Source organism: Choloepus didactylus, chromosome 1 (assembly GCF_015220235.1).
Source record: "Choloepus didactylus isolate mChoDid1 chromosome 1, mChoDid1.pri, whole genome shotgun sequence".
In the NCBI taxonomy this organism is placed as follows: domain Eukaryota; kingdom Metazoa; phylum Chordata; class Mammalia; order Pilosa; family Megalonychidae; genus Choloepus; species Choloepus didactylus.
In genome coordinates, this window is record NC_051307.1 from 183661190 (window position 1) to 183680187 (window position 18998).

The following is an 18998-nucleotide window of genomic DNA, read 5'->3' on the forward strand; positions in this document are numbered from 1 at the left end:
TATATTTGAAGATGTTCCTATAAATTTTACAGTGTTTTTAGATTAGGCATTTCATTTAATATTAACAATTGTCCAAATTGGACAGTAAAATAGAAATACCTGAACATTTAATTAAAAACACAAAATAAATTTTATTATTTTAGGCTGATAGAACTTTGGTTCATGGAACATGGGCAAAAATACTGTCATTTTGGTATGCACTGTTTGGGCTCTGAGGAAGAACATGTCACCTTTCCATATAACAGGCATCAGTAAATATTCTATCGTAATTCTCATTAAAATTTGGATGTTCAATAAATATCTATTAAATTGTTGGTAGGAAAGTCTATTCTGGAAAACTTTCATCCCTTCCTTAAGAAGACCTTTTTTTTTTTTTCAAGGAAATGAGAAAATTAATAGTTTGACAAGCCAAGAACATCTGGGTCCACTAGTTTCAAACAGCTTCCCCAAACTAAATACCCTTGTTCATTTAACTAACATTTTGAAAAGACCTACTGTTTAAACACCATCTCTAGTTTAGACATTTTTAATTAAATAATTATGTGCCTTTATAATTTTACACGAATGCACCCTTTTTAATCTCAAGTGTTATTTGCTTAGTAAAATGGGCAATTAACTGTGAGCTTACATGAAAAATTTTAAACTTGAGTGATTACATTGCAAGCCCCGTGTCTTCCATGGGGTTTATATTAGGGCGATTCTAGTCTCTCCACTTATGTTTAAATTTATTTTGCCCTGAATTAATACTACCTGGTAGCACTTTTAGGGGGGAGGGGCGTGGGGAAAGAAGGTATAAAAATACAACTTAGACGTGCAAAAGTTCGTGTATAGGGATCTTCAGCCTATTATCATTTACCAAACTGAGAAATAGGTTAACAGCTGAAAGTTCAGGGAAAATTAATTTTTAATTAAATATGCAACCGTTAACAATGAATTCCTTTATTTGCCCCTATTTCTAGTGAAAATACATTACTTTTTGCAAAACACAGGAAATGAAAAAGGCGAAAGAAGATAGCGCCTCGCCCGCTCGGCTACATATTCCTGTGCCAGCGGAGCGTTTGCCAGATCCGAAGGAATTTTCAGGGCTGGCAAAATTGTCTTCGCTCGCCCTTGTGGACTCTCGAGGCCTTCCAGTCAGGGACCAGACGCAAGGTGCAACCAGTCGGGCTGACAGTGTCGCCCCCACCCTGCACTCATTCCCGATTACCCGTGAGGGGCGCCTCAGGCGGCCGAACCCCGCGAGCCAAACCATACACCGAAAACTAGTGAAGCGCGCCTGCGCGGCCAGTCACGTGGTGGGCACTCCACGCAAAACGGGTTAAGAGTCACGCTCGCGGGAAGCCCACGAGTGCCCAGTCGGCGCTCCGCTCTCTGCGTCCCTCAACTCGAGTTTGACTGAGGTCGCTCGGTTGTTTGTGACCACCTCTCGATCCCTCGCCCGGCTAAGCTCCCTGAAACAGACGGAGCCACCTAGCGCTCTTCCTCGCCGGCCGCACACGCACGCCAAACAGCATCTTTCAACTGACAATGAAACCGCAGCCGCGCAGCTCTGCCGCTTCGGAAGAATGGGCGCGAGGCGGGGAGGGGGAGGGGGAGGGCGAGACGGTTGATCTAAGCCCGTCCCAACGCGAGCCCCTATTGGTGGGCGCCGCGATTCTGGGCCCGCCCCCTAACGGACCTGTCGCTTTGTGACAGGCGGAGGGGCCAGTTCCTGTTAGGCCGTGGGTGGAGTTAGTGGTAGTCTGAACTCCGCCCGGATTCAAGGGGACTCCTCCCCCTGTTCCTCACGGCGGGGCGGGCGACGGGCGTGAGAGGGAATGTCATTGCTCCTCCGAGCTGTGGTGCCGCCTCCGTCTGCTCCTTCTCCTTCTCTGGCGCCCTCGTCCCGTCGGCTTTCGCCGCCACCGCCGCTGCTCTAAGGATACGGATGGCTAGTGGGGCGCAGGGGCCATCCGGCTTTAGAGACTGGCGGTCGCGGCCGCTGCTGAGGCGGAGACTCCCTGCCGCCTCCTCCACCCCCCGTACCCCGGCCTCGCGGCGCTGAGGGCGGGAGCGCGCGGAGCTCTTCCCTCCTCCTCCTTTTTCTTCCTCCTCCTTCTCTTCTGGGTCCCCGCCCAGCTCATCTCTCATCAGGCGGCGGCGAGGAGCGAGACCCGCCACCGGGGCACAACATGGCGGAGCCCTCGGCTCCAGAGAGCAAGCACAAGTCGTCCCTTAACTCTTCCCCTTGGAGCGGCCTGATGGCCCTGGGGAACAGCCGGCACGGCCACCACGGGCCCGGGGCCCAGTGCGCGCACAAGGCGGCGGGCGGCGCCGCGCCGCCGAAGCCGGCCCCCGCGGGGCTGTCCGGGGGGCTGTCGCAGCCGGCCGGCTGGCAGTCGCTGCTCTCCTTTACCATCCTCTTCCTGGCCTGGCTCGCCGGCTTCAGCTCTCGCCTCTTCGCCGTCATCCGGTTCGAAAGCATCATCCACGAGTTCGACCCGTGGTAAGTGCCCGCCGCCCCTCCCCCTCCCGCGGGCGCCGGGGACCCGCGCCTCTGCCCGCCGCGGCTCTCCTCGGACCTGGCCCGGCGCCGCAGCCGAGCGCCGCTCGCGTCCCGACAGAGGCAGGCGCGGATCCCGGAGCTCCCGGCGCGTCCCCTGCCCTCGGGCGAAGTTTGCCCAGAGAAGCCTGAGGCGGGGGCGTCGGGGTCCCTGGCGTGGGACCTTGACTCCCGGCAGGGCAAGTGTGACGACTCCTAGGAGGGTGGACACAACCCTTCGTAGCAGGTTTGAGTCGCAGCCTGCGGGCAGATTCCGGACCGGCTTCGCAGGGAGCCTGCAGGTCGTTCCTGGGCGGTCTGATTCTGAACTCACCACCTCCTCGCTCTCCCCGCCCGCGGCTTTCGCGTTCTTTCATTTTTTTGCTGGCGCGTTTCTGCCGGTTCTGATGGGATAGGCCAGGAGTTGCCTTGTCGCTGGAGGTGAGTCCAGATGTGCAGGAAGGAGTTTTGTTTGCTCAGCCTCGCAGTTTACCGCTCTTACCGTTTCTCCTTTTGCTCTCATTATAGAAGGGAAAAGGAGAGTGGGATGTTGTAGGAAAGGAAATAATATCCCCGAAAGTGATCTGAAATCTGGGGACTGCTACTTATCTAGTATTAGGTATTTTCAAAGAGTGGTTTTTCTCGTGGCTCTTAAGTGCACTTAGCACCTCACTGTTCCACAATCCTCTTGTGTTGCTTTTTAGGGCAAGATCATTATTCTGTTAGCCAAAATACCCGAAAGCATTGCATTAGTTCCTTTATTGGTCTCTGAAGGAAGGTTTGTGATAAGAGAACAAACAGTACCACAGTAATGGGGAGCCCTAGATTCTAATACTGAAGTTGCACATGGTGTCAGGGACTGAACTGAATGTTTTAGGAAATTACCCCATTCTTTGGAGCACTTGCCAGTTGAGATACTGTAGTGGTCTGTGAATGATCTAGATGACGGAGATTGTTTTTATTTTATGTTTTCCAACTTGCCCAACCTGAGATGTCTTTTTCATCTGAGAGTAAGCCTTAATACTAATGTCATTCATCTTGTGGCCCTATCAGCCTTGAGTCAATCTTACTTATATTTAGAGCTAATTAAACTATAGAATATTTGTTTTATTATTTAAAATACATAGAGACTTGAGTCTCTAAGTATATAAATAGTAAACATTTTTTATGAGTTACATGTACATTAAAATACCAAGTTGAAGTTCTGTTGTGCAGAAAAACAAGCGGTAGTGCATCATCTGCTGAACACCAGAGGGGCCCACTCCTGGAGAATTCAATTTAGATAAACAGTTAATTACTGTGACAGTTTTCCATGAAATGTTTTCATCCCATTTTAGAGGTTTTGGTTTCTTCTAATATTAGTATTTTTTTCTTGTTTTTAAATGACCTTGGAATCATAGAGGCAAAGAAATTAGTGTGGATTATTGTGAGCCTTAGAATATCTGTGAAGCCTTATTAATTAGATACAATATTCTTAGGTGTCTTAAGCTTCTAAACACTTAAACAAATTAGATAAAAATGAAATTGGAACCAGAAAATGAAAACTGCTAGTATTTTACTGAGAATGTGAAAAGAGAAAGTTTCATCTTCTGAGTTTAAAACAGCAGAAGTTCATGACTGACCAAATATTACCAGTAGCAAAAATTAGTGAGTAATAGTTCCAGAGAGTATCATTCTTACAAATGGAAGACTGAACACTGTTTAATAGTTACTCTGAGGCTGATACTAAGGATTGCAGAAAAATTCTCAATTGAATGATGAGACTATTTTGTCATTTTTTCTTATTTTGAAGGAAGATTTGAAATCTGCATCAAATCAGCCAGCGTTTACTGCTAAAATTGAGTAATGTAATCATGAAAAGGCTTATCAGAATCCTTCATAGATAAGTAGTAAATATTCCCCTTTTTTTAAGTAAGTCAAAGATTTCTCTCTGCAGTTTCAATAATATTCTTGGAGAGCATGTCTTGCATCCACATGAAAATCTGTTTCATTTCTATTTTTTTATGAGTATAAAAATACATTTCTGACACATTATCCTTTCGCTAAATCCATACCATTTGAATTTTGATTCATATACACTAATCTAAAAGTGTACACACCTTCACTCTTCACTCTTTAAAGACCTACTTAGCAGATTTAAATATTCTGCTTACGGATTCAATTTTAATATTTACATTTTGTTATATTCCTGATTAAATGATTAGATAATTCTGATTAGTTTAAACAGATATATATAATAAAGGCATTGCCCTTAATCCCATATTGTGAATGGAGTTTTCCCAATATAAATCTAATACAATATCTGAGTATAATTCAGGTGACTTAATGAGAGAATCAGGTTCCAGACAAAAAATACCCCTTATTTGACCACTTGTGTTTTTCTTTTTGTATCTTTTGAAGCCTGCAAGCAGTTAGGCATCTCTTTCTTAACATCATTCTTGAAAAATTTTTAAAAGTAGGGGGGCAGGGGTAGATTTTCAGTCATTATTTATTACTTTGGATTTTTAAAGCAGTTTTCCTCCAAAGCTACTAACTGGTATACAACATTTTAGTGTTATTTTAGTTTGGGAATCTCTCAGATTACCATTTTATCATGTAGCAATGACATGAACCTTTAACAATATTGAAGTGTTCTTTTCAAGCTGTTTATCTACAAAGTAGTCTATTTTGGTGTGTACATGTCTACCTCCACCCCTCTTACCATGCCTCTGCACTGGCTTCATTTTCCAAGTCTTTAGTGAAAGCTTTACTTTCTCTATTTGATTATGAGTTATTTCTTTAAAATTTACAGTAGTTTAAATTGTGTAAGACTCAAAGCTGCTAAAAGTGACTCATTGCCACAAAGCTATGCTTGTGTTTTAAATTTGTCACCCCTATTATTTTTTAAATCTTACCGTTATAAGGGGTCGTGTATGATGTTGAATATTATATATTTATTACATTTGTAAGTACACTACTCTTATTTAGAACTTAGCAACATTTTTTTGGTAAGATGTCTTTACCACTTCAGTGATTTCCTCCCTTATCAGTTGAGTTGATCAGACATGAGGAAGCAATTTGAGAATATGTTGTCTGTTACTTGCCAAACATTTGGTTTAGTTGACTAACTAGTTTAACAGCAACTAACTTCATCTTCCTTTTGTCTTGAGCAAAAGATACTTTCAACTTTTATTGTAACTATTGATACTTGTCAGTTAGCCAATTGATACTTATCAATTAGCCAATTGTATTGACTAATTATCTTTTCTGTAAACCATTGTCTTTTAAAATGTAGCTTTTCCTATAGAGGCAGTATAAAATCTTACATAAGGAGAGCTGCTCTTTTCCCTGCCTTTACAGATTGTGGTGGGTTATCCCTAGAGCCCTAAGCGAGAGAGAATTCTCTGTGCCTTGGGTTTGGCTGCAGTTGGCTGTAAAAGGGTAGCAGATGCCTTTTTGCAGGGCAGAAAGCTGCAGTTAAGAGTTAAAACTTGGAATGTAATTTTTCCAAAGCAACTATGGCATAAATAGGTTAATTAATGTAAACATGTTTTCAAAGGAGTGATAAACCTTTGGAACATAAGCTTTTTGTAAGTTGGGGACTTCTTTCTGTACTTTGAGGTCTCCATGTTTTTCTTCACTTTGCAGATGACAGAAAGAGGCTATTGACCTCAGTTCTGAAGAAGACAGAATGGGTAACAAAATCACTTTAGAACACAAACTTAAAAAGTCAATTTGTGGAATCATTAGCAACAGCTGAACTTCAGAACAGGTATACTATCACTGATTTCATTGTAATTAAAATTTTTTCCAGCCTTGAGCTCTGAAATCATACTGTTATAAATAAATGTGGGGAAGAGGGTAGGGAGTGCCTTGAGTTGCAGGTTTGGAAGATGCTCATACAGGTAGTAATCATGGGCTTCATTGGGCATATAATATGCCCTGGGGTAGTTAGGCTCCATCATCAAAGACCTTAGACTTGTTTCTTTCCCTTTAGGGTGTTCGTATCTTGAGGGATAACTTGGGTAGGACCCCAAGTCCCTTACTGCCATGATTAGTTTGCATAAAGACAACATTGGTTGTAGACCAAGCATTAGAATCTCCTTAGCACAAGAATTTATGTTATGACCTTTGACACAGTTGCTTTGAATATGGTTAACTCACTAGCCTGTCTCTGCCTAATATATCTCTTGATCTTTATGCTCTCAGTAAGTTGTGAGTCCTTTGGGATATGAGCAAATGTTAAAACTTCTCTTCATTGTAACATTTTCTCTTAGTATTCATCAGTACATATGTGTCCTCAGAAATAAAGAATGAAAAGGTTAATTTTATTGAATGACTGAATCATATTTTTTTCTGTTTGTTTACTTTGAAAGCTTAATGATCTTAGGGAGAGACAATACTATAACCTGAATTATAAAGCACCCCACAATGCAACAGATCTCTAATGTTGCTAAATTATTTTATGAAAAATTTCAACCATACAGGAAAGTTGAAATAATTTTGTAGTAAAAATTCATATACTCACCACCTAGATTCTACAATTAACATTTTACTTTATTTGCTTTATCATTTCTTTATATCTTTCCACTCTTGCTTTTTAAAATCCTGCTTGTAGACAAACTGATAGTATATTGTTCACTGTAATCAGAAGACTGCTATCCTTGTCTTCCAACTCCATTATAAAGAGAATCTCTTATTTCTGGATAGCATTTGTTTTCTATAAAACTTGAACCTAATATATATAAATACTGTTTCTGTGTCTTCCTCAATTGGACTGCAGGTTAGGATCAGATTCCAGCATTCCAAGTTTTGGTTAGTGACTTACCTGAGTACATCGTAAATCACTGTATTAGCCAGGGTCTGTTATATTTTGTTTTGCTGAACCTGGTATCAGAAGAAACTCTGAAGTAGTCAGAGGTATTGATGTTGGTTTTATTAGTCTTATTTATGTGGAAATCCTAAATTCTTTTGAATTATGAGAAGGTGATTATTGGTCAGCCTCTTGTTTTCAGAGTCTTGTTCATGCTCATTTCTGCTATGTTCCTTTCAGATGTAATGCTTAATTTTACGTATAATTGCAAAGGTGGTTTTGGTCAGTTCCTATGATAAATAGGGAAGAAAGAAAACATGTTTTCAAATAATACAGGACCCACACATTTGCTGCATGGGTCAAATAAGTACTACTGAAAAGAAAAAAAATATAAATGGTTAATTGGCTACTCCCGTCTGCACCCCTTTGTCTGATTTATCTGATTATGGTAGGTGCTTTTTGTTGTTATTGTTTTTAACCTCTTATTCATGAGAAGATTTCTCTGTCCTTACCTTACGTACTTCTGACCATGAACAATTTCCAGGAACTTAGAAATTGATGGAGAGCAGCAATACAGTAGTTTTTTGTTTTGTTTTAAATTGGAATATTTTAGGTGAGGGAAAAGTTTGGGAGAGATAGGAGTAATTGCCCCAGAGGCTTTCATAGTAATTATAGGTTAACTTGTATTTGTAGGCTGGCCAAGAAACTTAAGAATGACTTAAAATTTTATTTTTTTGGAAAAGTGCTTCCATAGTTTTGAATGAAAGATATTTAAGCATATTTTGGGGTATACAAGTTGGTGAATGCCTCTATTTTGGTCAGGTTTGTACTATTTGTAGCTAAACCAACCTCTAAAGAATTTTAACTGGTACACTAAATTGTGTGAGCATATCATCTGTGACCAGTTTTTCTTTCTGTGTAACTATTGCTAGATAACTTTAGTATGTCTTCTGAATGGTAGTAGATGCTTAGTTTTTATGCTTAGTTTTTAACTGTCTTAAAACAGTTGATACCTTAGAATTGAGGAGATAAGGTAACATCTTTTATTTCTATAGATAAAAGATAATTCAAGTCATTGTTCCCCACAAGAATTGAATGATGAAAGTCTGCCTTGACTCCAAAATCTGTGTCCTTTTTATTGTACCCTCAGACTCCCTAGGGCAGGTTTAAATGACAGTGTCCGCCATTTAATTTATGTTTTTAAATCAGCTTCCCTGAGTTAGTCTAGCATACTGACGTATCAAAATGCCTGGTTGCAATCGGTGCTGTGAGCTAACTAACCTCACTAGTTGGATAATGGCTCATTACTTTGTCTAGATGTGGGAAAGAGAGAGGACTTGAATACGAGTTGAAGTTTTTTAACTTTAAATGACTAGGGAAATTTTCAGAAACAGAAGTATTAAGGAAATAACTGAATGGGAGGAAAAGACAATTGAATATATGTAAAAAGTTTATAGTAATGAGATTGGAAGTAGTAAGCTATCCCAGATAAGGAAATTATGAGGTGATCATTGATACACTTTTAGAGTAGACTCAGAATTCTATAGTCTAAAGGATTTTTATAGAATATCTTGGCTTTTGTTCCTATTTTATGGACAAAGAAATTGAGCACCAGAAGGCTGGAATACTTTCCCTAAGGTGGTATGATTATAGCTTGCCTAGATTATTTTCTATTCTCTTTCCATTTGTTTGCATTAGAGGGAGGTTTTTGAGAACTTGTTTGAAAATTATTGCTTTGGATGAGGGGAAATTACTTTCTGCCACTCACTTTAAATTGATAATATTGGAAATGTTGGCAATAGATTAGCGATGCAAGCAAATAGAAGTTTGTGTGAAGTTTGACTCCTTTGGAACTGGTGATATAAAAACAAAACAAAACTGGTGTGTAGTGGTTGTCTGTAATTCTCAAGTTAATAATTTTGGTTTTAAAACTATATTCTTTTTGGCTTTTTTTGTTCATATGTATCCTAAGGGAAATGTTATTAAATAGGGACATAGTTTTGAAAACATTAGTTATGTGTTAAAATTTTAACAATTAGTTGATAACCCAGTTGAAAATATTTCTTTTAGGGTTTCCTTTTAATTTCTTTTTCATGCCTTACAGGTTTATTAGGTGTTCTCAGGTAAAGATTTTTCTCTACAATGCAGTATTTTCTTTAGTGATATTGAACAATCTCTCCACTCTCCAAAAGACTTCACTCTTTGACTTTAAAACTTCAAATATTCTCTCCATAGATAGGTAGGTTGATAGACAATGAGGCAGTATTTGAGACTGACTTATATATATATATATATATATATATCAATAGTAAAATGGATGGTAAAATCTTATAGTATTTTCCATGCTGTTTAAAAAATTGAAAAATGTACATATATAGTAACCTGTAATTAATTTTTAAAGTTCCAGTATATGCACAGCTTAAAGTATTGTTTGTTTACTGGCCAAATTTGGCTTTAGAGAAACATAGGCCAAATTGATGGAGTGGTGTTGTACAAAAGGATCATGAATAGAAAATCCACTTGTGACAGTGCTTATTCTTAAATCACCAGTAATAACTACAGGGTGAAGTAGAATATGCCTTACTTAAGCTGTATTTGCTTGTGTAATCCACAGCAAAAATAATGGAGTGCTGAATTATTGGAAGACAGCACTCTTGTAGTATCTTTGAAGTATTCTTTGAAAAGGAGGTATTAAATGTTTATATAAATGAGTAAAGAAGTATATTTGCAAAGGCTTTTTATTATAGGTGAAAAGGTGTTCAGCTTCAGTCTTCTAAAAAATTTATTTCATGGTGAAATATAATGCATATACTGAAAAATATATAAACCTAGTATACAATATACTGAATACTTTTATAAATGTCCAAGTGACCATCACCCAAATCAAGGACTAGAATATTACCATTACCTTAGAATTAGAAGCCTTGGTGTGTGCTTTCTTAATCTTCGCCTCTCCCTGTGTGTGTTCATAAATGATGTAGTTTAGTTTTGCCTATTTTAAAACTAGATTTATGAAATTGCAGCTTGTGTCTTGCTTGCTTTTTTTGCTCTACACTGTTCTTAAGATTCATCTCTATTGGGCAAAGGGTTTTGAGAGTTATCTGAGTAGTAAGATTCAGCAAAAACTTCAGAAGGTTGCTTGCTTTTTTCTAGCAGTAAGTGCCTGTAGGAAGGGAAGGAAAAGGCATTCTTCTCTTCACTTGAGATAAAAAATTATCCAGAGGTTGAAATCTTGAGCTGGAGATAAAGTGTCTTCCCATAACTGACATTTTTAAAGATACTAACCAGGCCAGAGAGATTCAGTCTTTCAACAGACACTAAGGATATAAGGAAGAGAGGGGTGCAGGAAGGAGACAACTATCTTGGAAAAGACAAATGATAATCAGATAAATGCAAAATTACTAGCTTTTAAACTATGGCGTTTGTCAGCTTTTCATTTTAAAATGCGTGTTAAAATTGATATAAGGAAGAGATAGTGGGGAAGGAAGTGGTTGGTGGTTAGTTCTTAAAAGAACTAAGGAATGAGGAGGAAAAGTGTTGTTTACTCTAGGTTTGTGAGTATGTGATTTTTGTGTGTGTGTATAGGTATCATGGAATCTTGAATCTCTTCTGTTTCTCTTATATTGAGTTCTGTGTTGCTTTCTTCTGCCAGTCTTCAAAGCGACCACTTTTAATATTTCCCATTTCAGTATTTCCTTATTGATTTAGTCTTCAGGAAGAATCAAAAGGTGTGAATGGTGGGAGTATCCTTTCGGAGACTGTCCTCATGGCACAAAAAGTTACTTCAAGGATGGTGAAAAAAGGGTCATGGGACTTTATGTAGGAATTTGAAATAATTTATTAGGGTATGAGAATTCTGTCTTGTGTTAGCAAGTGATTCTGGATGTTGGAGACGTGACTCCAGCATAGAAGCTTTTTCTTTTAATTAGAAAGCAGTTCTTCAGTGAAAAAAAAAGCATGAATACTGTCTAACGCATTTCTGTTTATTGGTCAGAATGATTTTGATCAAATTTGATGGTATTTTTTCTGCTGAACATTGGTATAGTACCCATGCTACTTTAAAAGAGGACAGTTGCTTTCTTTTGTGAACAAATAATGGACTTTACCACAGTTTATTAATAGTTAGGTGAAAAATTTAAATCTAGTATTGCCTTTCTTTGAACTCCCAATTTAGTTAGTATTTCTACAGAATTCAAACTTAAGATTTAAAACTAATATCAGAAGATGTGCACCCATAATATCCCTTCTCCTCCAAATGGCATGTATTACATGTCAAAGAGAAATATAAATGACTTGAATTAGGTTCTGTTTGGATAATGATACAGCTTAATGATTTAAGCTATTTTAACATCTCTAGTGTTTCTCTCTTTTGAATTCCCTAGGAAGATGAAGATACTTTTCTGAAATGTATTAACTGTCAGGAACATGCTCAGGCATACTTTCAGAAGTAAAAATCTAATACAGCTTATATGCCTTAGATGGAAGGTACAAAGTTCAGATTTTATTAACTCTAGTGTAAAGCAAACTAAACTTTACTTAAATTTTGTATAGAACCATTCATTTGACTAAAAAGGACACAGTCATTTTGAAGAAGATTTTAACACCTGTAATGTAAAGATACTCAAGGAGACATAATAGTTTCATGAATGTTTCTTCTAAATATAAATAACTCTTAAGTTTTGTCTCAAGTTTTATCTCACTCGTTAAAGAACTTGGAATAAGAGAAGGCAGACTAGCTAATATCCAAAAACTGAATTATAAAAATTTCAGTCAATTTCTGAGATGATCGATGAAAAAAGAAAAATGTCAGAAATAAAAATAAAATTCACAGGTTGGCATTTTGTTTGAACTTGAGAAATATATCCTGATATGGAGGAATAGCAAGAATTGAAATTATTGCATGCACAGGCATTAGTTAGAATATACTAAATTCATGCAATTGATGCATCTGGGTGAGGTTAGATTAATGACCTATTTGATTTCATGGCTCTTGATTTAACTTTATATTGTAGGTAATCAATATACAAATTAAGCAACACTTTTGGAAGGCATCACAGCTCTGACCTCATTTAAATTTTACCATAAGAGGTTAGGGGATATTAAAGAAAAATACTCATTAGGAGTGAAGTAAGTGGCTTATTTCCATCAAAGTGTCTATTCAGTCCCAATCTGTGTCTCATTATTGGGAGGATCATTTACTATTGTAGATCTTGAGTGTTAAATATACCAAAATATAGTCTTTATCTTCTTTTGCCATGGATTGAACCCTAACACAAAATGATTGGTCAGCTCCTTAATTATACTATCATTTGTATAATAATAGCAATAGTCCTGTGAATCCTAAAACTGGTATGGTGTGATCTCACAAGACGTTTTTGCTTAAAAATGATGTGTGTATGGGTGTATACACACACACACATATATATATTTTTAATGAATCTATTCATCATTGTGCCTTTAAAAATCTATTACAGTGAGCAGGGAGTTCTCAGAAGAGAATAGAAAGGCTGATATTTAAGATTTTCATGACTGCCCCTACCTCTAACCTTTACATGAAAAGTAAGATTAAATATTGTGGCCAAAATATTTTCTCAAAATTATAATAGAACCTGGAGATTCACTATTGCTATTCAAATGCTTACTTTATGTACTTGATAAACAACACTTTAGGCATGCATCAAATGCAGCTAAATTGCTTTAGAACTGAAAATGCCACAGAGCAATTCTGAATTCCAAAATTTAAGGTGTTGTATAAAATAAAACAGCTTTCTCTCATGCCTGAACAAATGCAAAAGTATACCTAAATAAATTTATAGACACTTCTACCCAACCCTCAATTTGGAAATATTATGTTTAAAAATATAGTTTCTGATCACAACAGTTCTGTATGTTAAAGACAGACATCTCAGTATAGGCTCTCCAATGTAAAAGCAATGCTTCAGGCAGCATGACATATTTTTGTGTCACTTCAGATTTCTTGGATCTAAGATTCAAAGGCAGAAATGAAAATTATAATAGTTGCTACTCATTGGAGGGTTTTTTTGACATGTAGTGGAATGCAAAGCCATCTATAGATTTTGTCCAGGAATGTCTTCCATCATTTATATCAGCTGGTCCATGACTGAGCCTTTCATTCATTTTTATTCTTTCCTGTTCCAGATTCTTTCATTTTCAGTACCATGCATAAGAATTAGTTACCCTTACTCAAGAAGTAAACTAAATTATAGCATGTTTGGTATAATGTTACCATGATAAGGTGTAGGTGTCAAGTAATTTGACAGAAAGCGTAATGCTCGATTCCACCAGCATAGTTTTAGGCCATTTGTTTTGTTGTGTTTTTTCTTGTTTTGTTTTGTTTTTGTTTTTTTTTGTGTTTTTTTTTTGAAAAAATAAGAGGGATAAAAGTAAGTCCATTTAAAATCCAGTAAGTGCATCTGTAACATTTTTAATTTTCGGAATAAATATCCTTTAAAATACTGTATACCAAGCATAATCTCTGAGGAGTTTAATACATATTATTTTACAGAAATTAGTTATTTTAGATATGTTAAGGATTCTAAAGTTTTCACATAGTTCAGTATTTCCTGTCACCTCTCCTTCAACCCCTTTCAAAAGGGAGGAGAAAACGGGTTCACTCTTAGTATTGTCTTCTCTTTCTTAACTTCCTCTTGAGTATGTTTGATGATACGTCCTGTTTGAAAATGGTATGAGAAATAGGGAATTTAAACTACGTAAGCCTTTGGTTTCTCTGGAATACAGAATGAACTTCAAATCTGGAGAACATAGAAATTATTTGAATGCTTTAAGTGTGATCTGCAAAACACTTCCCAGAAATTATAGTTCAAAGCAGAAGAACCTATGATAATTTAAATTTGCATACCACATCCCCTCATGTTGATTTAAAAAATATATATTAGCATAATAAAGGCTGAGAAGTTGTTCGATAAACTGCTAATTTTATTTAATCTAATATTTACTGTATTTTATTTAACCAGTGTAGTTTTTTTTTTTTTTTTTTTAATTGTTCCATGCAATTCAGTTTGGGAAAAACTCATCTAGTTGCTTTATTTGATGGATGAGGAGCCTGGGGCCTAATGATACTAAGAGCTGAAACTAGGACTGACAGCCTTTCAAGATTTAATTCTTTTTATCTTTTATTATTTTGTTTGAATAATATTGTGGACATCAGGTATATTCACATTATAATAGAAGCACATGTTTTTTTCCAAAACTAAACAAATGAGTATCTGTTCATTTATACCATCCCCCTCATATTCTTAGTGACTACATTGAGTATTATGTCCCTTGGCTCTTCAATATTTAGGAATTAATTTGTTAGCTTTTAACATTGCACTGTATTTATGAATATACCTTTCCTTAAGTCTTGAAACTTAAAATGTCCAGAGAAGGCCTATATACATTTGCTTATTTTGAATAATAATATTATTTTGGTTTATCCCTTGGTGTCCCGTTACTCCCCACCCCCAAGAAGATTCCCTGCAGAGAGTTGTTCATTTAGCTTCTGAGCTTATTAGTAGACCAAACCACTTTGGCTTTTTTTATCACAGCAACTTGGGGATCATGGGATATTATTGCTATAGTTAATATTTGGAAATCTTATTTCTATTGTATGTGAATATGGGAATCTGACCTAAATAAGAAAATAAATAAATATTTATATGTATAACACTTGTTTTAAATCTTATTTAAACTATATAATATAATACATAATAATTGTAAAATGTCTCAAATAATATAGTAAATATGTAAATATAGTTATATAGTTGTTGGAAATTTTGTTTCTATAGCATGTGACTATATGTGCCTGACTTGAACACATATTATACACCTGTGTGTATGTGTATGTATGTGGGGAGAGAGAAACATGCCTGTAATTTTTTCCTAGGTTTTTTAGATTTTAGTCTGCATTGGACTTAGCTGAATAAAAAGTATAATTGGATAGTTTTACTTCATAAAATACATCATTTTATATGTGATCTTAGATTTTTTTCAGATATTTTGAATGACATTAAAACACTTGCATCAACCTCTTGTAATTTTTTTCAGCTTCTCATTCTTTCCCTTTTTTTCTGATTACTTTATTAAGTTGTCCTTTATAAAGCAGATTCTCCTTTTTTAAAATGGTTACTGATGAAAATTGGTATCTGTCACTGCCATTTAATTCAGAAGTTAAGAGATAAACTGAATACAGGATTTCATTTTTAGTTATTTGTATTTGGAAGAAGTTTTGCTTTGTGTGTTCTTTTGAGTTTTAATCTTTTTTTTTAATGTATATATGCATCTTATTTTAAATAGAATGATATAGAGCTCTAAGGAGTCTGGAAGATATTTTCAGCCTTTTGAACAACCCTTGGTTTTTTCGCATGTGTTGCTAAGAAGTGGAGAAAGAGGTACTTCGTCCACTTGATATGTAAAGCATGCTCTCTACCCTGAAGGTCTTGTATCAGAATGACCCACCCATCAATTGTGGTAGCGAGGAGGTTAGTGAGAGTAATATAAAACCTAACTGCAACTCCTTATACATAAATGAGCAGTGGTGATTTGGTGATGTGGTAGTGGTCATTCTGTGAATTAGTGGGTCTTTTCCTTCATGGTTGACCTAGTAAAAGTGGGAAAAGTTCTTATTCCTGTATCACTAATATTCCTTTGGGATTTATAAGGTTTTTTTTTTTTTTTGCTTCATTTTACTTAGACACTGATATGAATCTCTATAATCATACTAGGCTCAACTGTGTTCTTACATGAGTTTTCGTGGTTTGTTATAAAATTGGCTATGTGTTCAATGTAGTATCTATACAGTTTTCATATTACTTGGTAGGATTGGATTTAGATTATTATAGTAGTCCTAATAAAGTCTTTTTTTTTTCCCCATGTGTACTTATATAGATAGCATGTCAGTCTGCTTTTGTTTTTGATCCTGCCACTAGATGGCAGAAAAAATAAATGGTAGATTGAAATGCCAACTTCAGCTGGTACCTTAGCTGCCTTGTACTTTTTCTTTATTTTGGTTGTTGTCTATTCCCATTAGTGATGAATTTCGGGTGTATATGAAATCTTCCAACTAGTGGGACTTAGCCCTGTAAGAAAGATTTGGTACCTTGTGTACCACGTGAGTGCCTAATGGCAGAGTAAAGGAAAAAACAAAGAATAGAAAATTAATCCTGAAGTAATTGTTGGTATTCTAACCTTTGCTTTTCACTCTTCCATTTTTATTTTCCCTTTGTTGGATTTTACTCCTAACCTTTAATTTTCTTCTTTTCTGATTTCATTTATGCTCACATTGGTATCCATAAATTTGTCATTTCTGTTGGGGGCACTAATTTCCTTCCCATTTACGAGAGGAATACATGTTAACCTGTTCAGTTTTAGTAGTTATATGTGTAAAATCTCAACCTATACTTTTCAAATAAATTCTTAGAGTGTAAGTGACTATAAATCTTTTCATAAAATGTTGTTTTCAAAAGTGCCTGTTTGTTGATAGTGTTTGAAGAACAGGGTGGCAAGCAATCTCTAGAGTGGTGGGATGTGATTTCCACTATTGTTAAGCTATTTAAGACTTTATCTTAGTAGCAGGCTCACACCAGAGATTCCTTGCTGGCTTTCTGTAGTAAGTGGCCATGTTGGGAAGCCCACGTGGCAAGGAAATGCAGGTGGCCCCCGTGAGCTGAGGCCAGCTTCCAGCCAACAGCCAGCAAGAAGCTGGGTCTCTCAGAACTATAACATCGAAAAAATCTGCCAACAAACTGAGTGAGCTTGGAAGCAGATTATTTCCCTCATTGAGCCTCCAGATGAAAACCCAACCCTGGGAACGTGTGGATTATAACTTTGTGAGACCCTAAGCAGAGAACCTGGCTGACCTATGCCTAGACTCCTGACCCACAGAAACTGTGAGATAATAAATGATAGTATTTTTTTTATGATCACTTTTTTTAAAAATTTAATTTTACTGAGATTGTTCACATGCCATACAGTTACCCAAAGATCCAACGTGCACAATCAATTGCCCATGGTACTATCATACAGCTGTTCATCCATCACCACAATTATTTTTTTTTCCAATTTTTAGAACATTTTCATTACTCCAAAAAAGAAATAAAGACAAAAAAAGAAAACTCAAATCTTCCCATATGCCTAACCACACCCCCCTCCATTATTGACTCATAATATTGGTATAGTACATTTGTTACTATTGATGGAAGAATGTTAAAATACTACTAACTGTAGTACATAGTTTGCAATAGGTATATATTTTTTCCCTATATGGCCCTCTGTTATTAACTTCTAGTTATAATGTCATACATTTGTTCTAGTTCATGAAAGAGATTTCTGATATTTGTACAGTTAATCATGGAGATTGTCCACCACAAGATTCACTGTTGTATTCATTCCCTTTAACCTCCAACTTTTCTTCTGGTGACATACTTAACTCTTAAGTTTCCCCTTTCCACCACATTCACATACCGTTCAGTGCTGGTAGTTATTCTCACAATAAAGTGCTACTGTCACTTCTATCCTTCCAAACACTTAAGTTCAACCTAGTTGAACATTCTGCTCATAATAAGCAATAGCTCCCCATTCTTTAACCTCATTCTATATCCTGGCAACTTATATTTCATGTCTGTGAGTTTACATATTATAGTATGAGTGAGACCATGCAATATTTGTCCTTATGTGTCTGACTTATTTCACTCAATGTAGTGCCCTCAAGGTTTCTTCATCAATCTGTTTTTTTTAAAAGATGGTTTTGTTCACCCACCATACTTTTCCATCCTAAGTAAACAATTGATGGTTCCCAGTATAGTCATATATTTATATATTCACCACCATCGCCTCTATCTATATAAGGACATCTCCATTTCTTCCACAAAGAAGGAGGAAGAGTCAAAGAAGGTAGAGAGACAAAAGAAAAAGAAAAAAGAAAAAAAAATGACGGCTAAAAAGCAACAAAAGGAAAGATAGAGATAACCTAAAGTAGAATAGAAGAGTCAGACAACATCACCAATGCCAAGATCCCATACCCCTGTCTTATGACCCCTCTTAAAGGCTTTTAGCTTTGGTATTTTGCCTTTGTTACATTAAATGAGGCATAATACACTGTTTCTGTTAACTATAGTGTCTAGTTGGCATTTACTTCTCTTTTTTTCCCCAACGCTACCCTATTTTTAACACCTTGCAATGTTGACATTCATTTGTTCTCCCTCATGTAAAAATGTATCTGTACGTTTTATCACAATTGTTGAGCACTCTAGGTTTCACTGTGTTATACAGACCCTAGTCTTTATCTTTCCTCTTTTCTTCTGGTGTCCCATATGCTCCTAACTTTCCTCTTTCAACCATACTCACAGTCATCTTTGTTCAGTGTAATTACATTGCAGTGCTACCATCACCCAAAATTGTGTTCCAAACCTCTCACTCCTGTCTTTTCCTATCTGTCTGTAGCGCTCCCTTTAGTATTTCCTGTAGTGCAGATATCTTGTTCACAAACTCTCTCATTGTGTGTTTGTCAGAGAATATTTAAAATTCTCCCTCATATTGAAGGACAGTTTTGCCAGATATAGTGTTCTTGGTTGGCCGTTTTTCTCTTTCAGTATCTTAAATATATCACACCACTTCCTTCTTGCCTCCATGGTTTCTACTGAGAAATCCGCACATAGTCTTATCAAG

The 18998-nt window shown here is 36.8% G+C and overlaps 1 protein-coding gene across 2 annotated transcripts in view; it reads left to right on the plus strand.

Moving 5' to 3' along the window:
• Positions 1-1793: 1793 nt before the first annotated feature.
• Positions 1794-18998, plus strand: part of STT3B (STT3 oligosaccharyltransferase complex catalytic subunit B) — a 151147-nt gene continuing 133942 nt past the window's right edge. Inside the window, exon 1 of one of the 2 annotated variants that reach the window (XM_037846456.1) lies at positions 1794-2485. In XM_037846456.1, coding sequence (XP_037702384.1) covers positions 2172-2485 — 314 coding nt within the window. In that variant the 5' untranslated portion in view covers positions 1794-2171. Of the gene's footprint in view, positions 2486-6250; positions 6273-18998 lie in introns of those variants that run through there. The other variant, XM_037846469.1, reaches the window with a different exon arrangement.